The sequence below is a fragment of the Cyclopterus lumpus genome, chromosome 6 (genome assembly GCF_009769545.1).
Source record: "Cyclopterus lumpus isolate fCycLum1 chromosome 6, fCycLum1.pri, whole genome shotgun sequence".
Lineage (NCBI taxonomy): Eukaryota > Metazoa > Chordata > Actinopteri > Perciformes > Cyclopteridae > Cyclopterus > Cyclopterus lumpus.
This window is the reverse complement of record NC_046971.1, coordinates 3,172,831-3,182,629: the sequence shown is the minus strand read 5'-3', so window position 1 is coordinate 3,182,629 and position 9,799 is coordinate 3,172,831. Positions and strand designations below refer to the sequence as shown.

The 9,799-nt window shown below is 43.8% G+C and overlaps 1 protein-coding gene across 1 annotated transcript in view; it reads left to right on the top strand.

The window, feature by feature from the left end:
* The window catches only part of LOC117731940 (F-actin-capping protein subunit alpha-2), a 16,389-nt gene extending 11,768 nt beyond the window's left edge, over positions 1–4,621 (top strand). Inside the window, exons 6-10 of the mRNA XM_034534511.1 lie at positions 738–817; positions 1,521–1,599; positions 1,849–1,920; positions 2,272–2,334; positions 3,443–4,621. Of these exons, the coding sequence (XP_034390402.1) occupies positions 738–817; positions 1,521–1,599; positions 1,849–1,920; positions 2,272–2,334; positions 3,443–3,583 (435 nt within the window). The 3' untranslated portion in view covers positions 3,584–4,621. The remainder of the gene's footprint in view (positions 1–737; positions 818–1,520; positions 1,600–1,848; positions 1,921–2,271; positions 2,335–3,442) is intronic.
* The last annotated feature ends 5,178 nt before the right edge of the window (positions 4,622–9,799 follow it).

The window sequence follows — 9,799 nt, the reverse complement described above, 5'->3', positions numbered from 1 at the left end:
CAACTTATCACAGCTGACGTTGACTCATCTGGCGTTTACGGCATTCATAATCTTATTGTTTAGCGTACCTTTTGTAAACCACGTCATTTAAAGGAGCGCCTAGGAGTGAAAGTTCTGACTCGCCGTTATTCTCTTTGACACCGTATGAATACAATCTGATTGTCAGAGTAAAGAACGACCTCTGACCTCCCCTAAACGGCCTGTGTAGCGTAGTGTGAACTCCACCTCTCTATCGGGTCAGATGTAAAAACCAAGGTAAGTTAATATTTAACGATCTGACGCGTTTATGCAATCTTTAAAAGACATTCTTGAACCTGACTCCTCTCTAAAGACAACATGGTGGTCCTCCAAGTAGCAAGAAGTCTTTAATGCTAAGCTAAAATACACACGGACAAGTTTAGTTAAATTGTTGTATTTTTTTTAAATCTTTTAAAGAAGTATTTAAAGCTCCTTTCGTTCTGTTGCCTCAATGTCCAAATTGACATAATGTGGTCAATCACAAGTACATCCAGTACCATACAGGAAGCACTGGTAGGCCTCTATAAACTTGTGTATTAATTCAAAGTGGACCGAGGACCCAAAGGATCCTTATCTCGGCTTAATTCGGGGAGCCGTTCACCACGAACCGCCCTTTTGATTCAGAGTCGCTTCACATTTAAGTGAAACTTAAACGTGTCCGTTAGCTCATCGCACGTGAAGCTCTGAGAACATATTATAATGTTTTCTTCTCCCTTCAGATTTACGGGAAAACCATCGACGGGCATCAAACCATCATCGTGTGCATCGAGTGCCATCAGTTTCAACCCAAAAACTTCTGGTATGTTTTAGACCGCTTCTTAATATCCGGAGGGGGGTTGTGACTGTGGAATGTTGTGTTTTCTTCTCCACCTGGTAGAATAACGGCGCGTCTGGGTCCTTCGTGTTTCCAGCGACGCTTCCTAAAACAAACTTAATTTGAAAGAGATGTTGAAATAGCGAATGGGCTCAAAAAGCCAGATTTTTAGTTTGATGTGTACAAGATGCTCAAAGGCATTTAATTGCCGTCGCTGAGCTGTTTCTGATCGGGGTTAATCTGATTGGATGAGAGGTCTTACTGGGCTTTACGATGATCTCACAGCTCCTGGATCTGTGTAACGAGGAGCCCGTGGTTTGTGTTTTTTTTTACGACAAGGATATGAAAGTGAAATTAAAAATCTGCTGTTAATGGCGTTCGGGGTTGTTGATGTTGAGCTCCCTCGTGGGAATTTAGTGTTCTTCTTCTGTGGTTTGTTTCACGGTGTTTTATTGCGTCTGCTTTTTTTTGTGGGGGGGGGGAATGGTGAGGTTTTAATACTTGTTGCCTCCGCCCAGGGACGACAGATGAAAATGTATCTTTTAAACTATATCTGGTACGATATGTGTTATGCGGATTACACAATAAAACATTTGATTCAACGAGCTCGTGAAAACCAGAATAAACCGCTGGCGTCGCCTTCGTGGTGCGGTGATTAAAATAAAAAGTCTGTTTCTCTTCGTCACAGGAACGGACGCTGGAGGTCAGAATGGAAGTTCACCGTCTCCCCCTCCACCACTCAAGTGGCAGGAATCATGAAAATCCAGGTACGTCGTGTTAAAATCTCCCACCGTTGAATTTAAATGGAATAGGCGCTTCACTACAGGGTGTTTATTTACATGCATTCAGTACACAGCTGGATTACAAATGATTGTTAATTGCGTTCAAATTTAGGATAATTTCTGTTCCTGTTACCTAATCCACCAGACGGGGTCGTCCTCTTCGTGTTGTTGCCTCATTACCTTCCAGCGTTTGTGTTGATTCACCCACAAAGCTCATATCTCTCTCCGTTCCAGGTCCATTACTATGAAGACGGCAACGTTCAGCTGGTGAGCCACAAAGAGGTCCAGGAGTCCATGTCCATTTCTGTGAGTACGCCCGAACACGGGCCTATCGGGTCCCAATCTCATGAAGCCCCGCCCCCCCCCCGATGTCTCTTTGGAGCTCTTCTTTAAAAACACATTTTTATCCCGTAAACTTAATATGCTTATTAATACGATTTTTTTTAAAATTAGTTTCATGTGCACAACAGACGGATGAGGAAATGTGCCGTGACAAGAGCAATCCTCTCGGATGTATTGTACGTCTCGAGGACCGGAGTCCATAAAACACTGGAGTCCGATTATGGAAAACGAACACTTACTGACTGAGTCTCAAAAGTGCTTCGATGTCAAAATGATTGTGCGTGGAATGATTGTGCGTCTTGTGTCATCTCTCAGAACGAGGCTTCAACCGCAAAGGAGTTTGTTAAGATCATGGAGGCTGCGGAGAACGACTATCAGGTATGTCAGAGGGGGAAATGTGTTAAATATGCTGATTAAAACCTGGCTGTTGCAGGAAAACACAACTTTTTACTGTTTTTGTTTATGTATTGATTGAAAGTTGTGACGTGAGATCCACTCAACCGGGTAAGTTGTTTGGCAGCAACGCTTTCCAGACGTTTTCAGACCAGATGATATATATATATATATATATATATATATATATATAATCCCTCCAACGTGTTCTGGTTCTGCTCCCGCTGCCTCCGGGCCTGGAAAACCTCTAAAGGATCCAGGATCCTCTGGTTCTGCTCCCACTGCCTGCGGGCCTGGAAAACCTCTAAAGGATCCAGGATCCTCTGGTTCTGCTCCCACTGCCTCCGGGCCTGGAAAACCTCTAAAGGATCCAGGATCCTGGTGAGATGTTGAACCCCCTCAGCTGGCCCCTTCAGACTCAAAGCAGCAGAAACTCCCTCCCAATGCCAGAGCTCCTCGTCTCTGAGCCGCCATACGAAGGAAGCTTTCATTCCAGATCTGATTCCTTTCGGTCTCCACCAAAAGAGCTCATGCACATGGACGAGGGTCTGTATGTATATGGACTTGTAAAGATAGAGATCTGCCTTCCGGTTCAGGTCCTTCGAGTCCAACCGCCGGACCGTCTCACGCACCACTTCCCCCTCACTCGTAACCCAAAGGTACTTGGGACTCCCTCGCTTCGGACGGCGCATCACTCCCAACCCACAACCTCATCACACTCGGCTGCAAACCGCCAACGGTGCGTGCTGAGGGTCAGGGTCTGATGGAGTCAACAGGACCGCATCGTCTGCAAAGAGATGCATTTCTGAGGTTCCCCAAAACCGGACTTTGGCTGCACCTTGTTTAGATCCGGTCCATGAAACGTGTTTGACTCTGCCTCCTGTAGGGTCACGGGTCTTACTTTGGTTATACCAGGACCCGATGGCTCATAAAATGAGCTAAAGACCTCGTTTGACTTTCCAGAACTCTCTTTTTTGGGGGGTTGAATATGAAACCGACAAAGGGAAAAGTTTAGTGACTCCTTGAAAGGGTTTCCGTAACGACCGCACGGCTTCTCCCGCCTGGTAATGACGTCATTCTCTTCTCTCCCCAGACGGCCATCAACGAGAACTACCAGACCATGTCGGACACTACCTTCAAAGCCTTACGCCGCCAGCTTCCTGTGACGCGCACCAAGATCGACTGGAACAAGATCCTGAGCTACAAGATCGGCAAGGAGATGCAGAACGCTTGATACCGACGGAGAACATAACAGACAACCCCCCCCCCCCCCCCCCCCCCCCCCAAAACAACGTTTGCATGACTGGATAGTTGTATCGTCTTTGTACAGAAATTAGAGAATCTGAGACAAAGAGAGGTTTTGGTCTCACAGCCAGATGTCACATCACACATTGGATGTCTCCTTTTATTGATGTTATTTTTGTTTTTATATACAGACACCCGTCAACTCGTCTGCATATCGAATCTATCACGGTAAAGACGAGCGTATTTTCAGGGGGAAAGTGGAAACTTGAGGAAAATAGTACAAGACATAGGAAAAAAAAAAAGGGGGGGGGGGGCGAGCACTTGTATGCAAAGACATCCTTATGAAATACAATATCACGTGTGCAATATTTATTGTGTCAGTGAGACCACGACTTTCTTTTTATTTGACCCGCTGATTTAGAAAAAAGAACCGGTTTAAATTTGCGCCGATTGGTGCGCTATTAAAAAAAAATTTAAAAAAAGAATGGCTCCCTTCACTTCGCGGTTAACGTCCCAACCGGTCAACGAGAAGGAGAAGAAGAAGAAAAGCCCTCTTTGTGTTCATTGAACGGTATCTTTGGCACAAGCAGTCAGCCACTCGATGTTCTCGTTCCTCTTTTATTTTGGTACTTCCCTTCACCGTTCGTCCCGTTTTGTGTGTGAGATCTCAAGCCCCGCCCCCTCCCCTTTTTATTATTTTTGACTCGACATCGTCTGCACTCACTCAGCGCGGAGTCTCTGTGACCACTTAACACGCTTGATTAACAACGTCATCAGTCGCTAAGTAATGTGCATAATGTCCAATTTACAATAAAATACACCAAAAAAAACGTATCACATTCTCCTCCCCAGTGCTTATTTTTATTAAAAAAAGACAAAACAAACAGAACCTGACTGTATTATATAACAAGGCACATTGTAATATATACCTGTATGAAACATCTGTCAAGTTTGGTGATTTATTTCCATGAGATTAATTGTAACTCAGTCACAATTATGTTGCATTAAATGACAAATTTTCTATTTACTGGCTCACTCGTAATTTGTGGAAACCCTTTTTATTGTGATGCAGAAATGGAGGAATAACAATCCCTCCCCAGGTGTAATAGGAGGAACTTTAAGTTGGTGTTATGTCACTGCACTTTGTCCTAAAAACAACATATGGCAGATTCATTTTAGTTAAATTTGCGGGTCCCAAGAACTGCAAATGTGGGCTTTTATTAATGATTGAGGAATTTTAAGGCTGCCTTTTAAAATGACTGTTGGTGTCATTGTTTTCTCTGAAGGATAATTTAATCATTACTGCAGAGGCAGTACAAAGAAAAAAGAAAAAAAGTTGAATATTTATTTTTTAGTGTGGAAACTCGTCATTTTAAACCTGGGAAACTAAAATCTTTTTTAAAATCTGCAATTTAAAGATCTATTTGAGTCATCATTGACGTTAATATAAATACCTATGGAAAAGAGAATGGCTCACTTGCTGCGTGTCCTTTTATTGGTGGATAAATAAAACAACTCAAACCACTGCCACCCACTCTACGTCAATGGTGAAAAAATAACAGCAAATATCCACGTTAAAGAGATACTCTTGTAATTAATGATGCTAGGTTACCAGTGTGATAAGGTCCTGTACTGATTTAATTAGGAATTTTTTTAAGGTATTTTTTTTAAATTTATTTACTGGAGTCTCTTATGTTTTTATTTTCAATATTTATATTTTTTTAGCTGAAGTGAATATTAATTAATAATTAATGTTTTCCTCTCTGATAAATCAGCTGTGTTTACATTTTGTAAAAAAATAACTAAAAAGCAGTCCAGCCCTATATTATATATATTCTTTTACAGTATTTGTATTGTATTCATTTACTGGTAACTCCTATGTATTGAACATTAATTTAAATAAATAAATAAAAAGCAGTCCAGCCCGATATTATATATATTCTTTTACAGTATATTTTAATGAGATTTATTTACTGGTGAATCCTACGTTTTGAAAATAAATTAAAATAAATAAATAAAGATACATTGTGTAAAAAAAAAAAACATAAGCTGTTGATATTATACTTTTTTAAAAAATTTATTTTTAAAAATTATTATTTACTGGTGGCTCCTATGTTTTTAAAATGTTATCAGTCCAGCGAGATATTATATAGTAAATGTGACGTACCAGAAAAAATTCACGCATGCGCAGTAGCGATTAAAGTTTAAACCGTTAACTCTCCATTGACCGCGTAGTTTTCGGCTCGGCTGACCGCTCACGAGTAATAATAATAGTAATAATAATAATAATAAATAATAATAAAACACCATATCATCATTATGATCGCCCCCCCCCCTGGAGATGGTTCAGGTGAACCCGTCGGACAGCGACATCTGGAGGCTGCGCGCGCCCCTCTCCGGTGACGGTTAGCCGACGATTAGCTCGCTCGCGGACACATGTTGCTGCTGGAGGACACGCGACGGGTTCAACCGGCGCTCCGCTAACGCAAGGTAAGCTCTCGCACGCGCGCACGCACACGCCGCTTTAATTAAGCCCGCAGGTTAACCTGGGGGGGGGGGTGCTGCGCTTTGAAACGCGACGCAACAACAGTACGTTTCTGACGTTTTTAACAGCTGTTGTTAGCAAAGTTAGCTCGCGAGGTGAGCGGCTCACGCGCTGGTTTAAATGGAAAGTGTTTTTAAAACGCGTGTTTAGAGCATCGGGGAGCTGGAGGGGTTAGTTCCCCCTGCGCTCTGCCTGCCAAGCGCCACGAGACAACCAAGAGGGCACAGCCGGGGGGGGGGGTGGTCTGTTCTGGTCTCCTCCATCGTGAGGCAACGCAATGGTTCTCATCTGCCACTCCCGGAGGTGTCGCGTTGTCGTGTCTGCACCCAAGGGTGCGTCGCGTGGAAGTGAGCGGTCCACGAGCACGGACACGTTGGGAGGCTCCTGTGTCGTCAGGTTTGACCTCTGACCTTGTCGTGTGTGTGCTGCTGGTGAGTTGGCGTTTTGACTAGAACAAGTATATATATATATATATATATGTCTGTGAATGATTTTGTGTGTGTGTGATTTAAAGTTACTACAAATTGCTTTAAACCCTGATGGATGTTGTCTTCTTGAGGTATGATCATGTTGTCTACCTTCTAACAGCATTTTATCATCAGCCATTTCATAACAAAAGGCAAATCGCTGTCATCATCATCATCAGGAGGTTTTATTTTATTTCTTTTGTTGTCATATTTGGTATCATTTAATTATTTATTTTTTGTTAAAAGTTGTTGTCTACATGTGAGTTCACTAGGTGACCAGACGGTACGCCTCACGGGGTTATTCCTGATGAGTAGAAGACGTGGACTCGCTTAGTGTGACTTTAATCTTGTTCGTGGCTGAAATGATGATCATGTATTTAAGTTTGTTTCACATTGTGACCGCTGTTGTTCATCACAGTTATTTTCCCCTTAATTGTGTTGTAATCCTGTATGCGGTCACTTTCTATGGCCGATGGATGCGTTTGTGAGGCAGTAATATACGTAAATGTCTTGATTCACTAAAGTCTTTTACAGTGTACAATATTTCCGACCTTTTGATCTTTTTTTTGGTTCTAGTTTCAGCGTTTAATCAGATTTGACTAATGGCACGTAGGTAATCGCTCTTCCACTGCAAACGCTACCAACGGCTTCCTCTTCCTCTTCCTCTTCTTCGTCCGTATTGGTCTTTGTTCCACTTTTTACGATACTTTAAAAAAAACACACACACACACATTTACCTGTGAGATTCCCCTCCGACGCAACCAGCTCTTTATTAAATCAGCCGCTTTCCTCTCACTTTCTCTCTTCCTCTAATTTCGATTTTGTTATTGGCTTCTTGCAGACTTTTTTTTTTTTTTTTACTGCAAATAGATTCTGACGTTGGCATCCTGGACGAGGGGCGGTAAAGCCTTTTCACACAAAGTCGTTCCACGGCTCTGGGAATGAGAAATGGGCTTTGAAGAAGAAGAAGGAACACAAATGCCACAGTGTTGCAGTAACACAAACACACACGCACGCACACACACACACACACACACACACACACACACCTACGTGTTAAGATCCAGCCTGGGACCCAAGGTGCAGTAGGAAAAGTATGAAAGAGTAGAGAAACCCCCCTCTCGGGTTGGCAGGATGACGCACTGGGACACACACACACACACACGCACACACACACACACACACACACACACACACACGCACACCACAAAGCCAGAGCAGACTGGTCAGGGGAAGCTTTATTTAGAGCCTGTAAGATGATCTCAGACAGAAATGTTTACCCTACCTTTTGACTGGGCTGCCCTGCCTCGGGTGTGTGTGGGACACACACACACACACACACACACACACGCACACAAAAAAAAAACTTGGTAAAGCCCGGATCACCCTTCAGACTTCATGCACCCCGAAGGTAATTCAAGGCAAAACACTCCAAAGCCGTCGCAGCTGTCTCTCTCTCTCTCTCTCTCTCTCTCTCTCTCTCTCATATGTTTACTGAGGGAATAAATCAAGAGAAGTAGAGTCATTTATATAGACTTCTATACAACCAGAGGAGTCGCCCCCTGGTGGTCACTAGAGAGAATTCAGGTTTAGTGTGTTTCTGAGCATTGGCTTTGTTTTTCCAAACCGGAGGTTGTCGCCTGGTTTTAACTATTCATGTTTCTATTTTTGACACAGTGACCTAACTCGCTGTTGGACGCCCCGTTTCTATTCATTCCTGTTGCAGGCTTTAAGAAGCTGGAATGAGGAGTCATCCGTACTTTACGGAAAGACTCTTTTTAGAACAGATTAGATCTCCAGAAGATGATTACTACTAAATTGGCAGATTACCTGCTTACCAAAAGAGTTTTTCCGCATGAAACACACAGTTTCAAAGGTATTCTGGGACTTGACGAGGAGGCGCAGGAATGCAATTTTGCAGCTGAGTAATGAAAGCGGGACCTTCGCTCGTCCCACCACGACGGAGCCCAGACTTCAGGTGCTCTAAACTCTGTAAAATGAGATTAGTTAATCGGACGCTGGCCAGGTGGTTCTTCCCCCTCGTCCCGGCCTTCTGCTTTGCATGCAGAGACAGTTCGATGAATCATCCGGCCGATGTCCTCTAAGTGTCTCCAGATTTGACTGCCTGCTCACATTTGAATCTATGCAAACTTCTTTGACCGGATTAATCAGCCAGACGCACCTGCAGCGCTCATCAGGTGTGTTCTGTTACAGTTATCAGGACGGATTACATCTCTGACTTGGTGTTGTATTTCACCATTGCTAGCTGGTGGTTTACACTACTTTTTTAAATTTTTCTCGTGTCAATCCCGCTGTTAGAGGAGAGGAGAGGAGAGGACTCAGTGTTTCTCCTCTAGTAGTATAGAAGTCTATGCTTCATGTGTTGAAGCTGCATGTGACATATATATCCTATTTGGCATGTTGCAGTTCCCCTCTTTGACCAGCTGGTGTCAGCAGTGACGGTCGCAGCGCTCCTGACCCAGTTAGCCGAACACCGCTGAGTTGTGACCAAGAGGTAATTAAAGCCTCGCCGACCGTGTGTGTGTGTGTGTGTGTGTGTGTGTGTCAGAAGATGGATGCTTTTTTTCTGTGGCATCGTTTTTCCAGAAGCATCAGCCCCCCTCGTGTGTGTGTGTGTGTGTGTGACCTTTTCCTGAAATCTACTCAGCTGTGGGAGACGATGGAAAAAGACCTTTTAGGAGGCGGAGACAAGCGGCTGTTTTTTTAAAATATATATTTATATATGTGGTTGATTAAAACATACAGTCTTGTGGAGCATCGGACCGTCCTGCCTTTTTTTTTTTTTTATACCCCCTCTCCTCCTTTTTTTTTTTTTTCTATCGCCGAAGGATGGCCCGCACTCCTCTCACGCTTGTCAGTTGCCTAGCAACCAGGAGGAGGAGACGCTTTTTCCGGGGGTTTGGAAAAGGGGGGGTACTTACCGATGGGGGCGGGGTGAGGTGTGCGTTCATTGTTCAGGAATAAATAAATGGCTTCTGAGGCCCCCGCGTCCAACACTGACACGATCTCACTGCATCGTTATGTCCACGTTCGGCTAACCGGCCTTTTTTAATTAACGAGACCACCCCCCCCCCCACACACACACACACACCCACCCCCCACAGGAGGCGCCGAACGCTCATCTCGTTAAGTCCAAAACATTCAGCAGCTTCTCACTTTCAGGGGCAAAGTT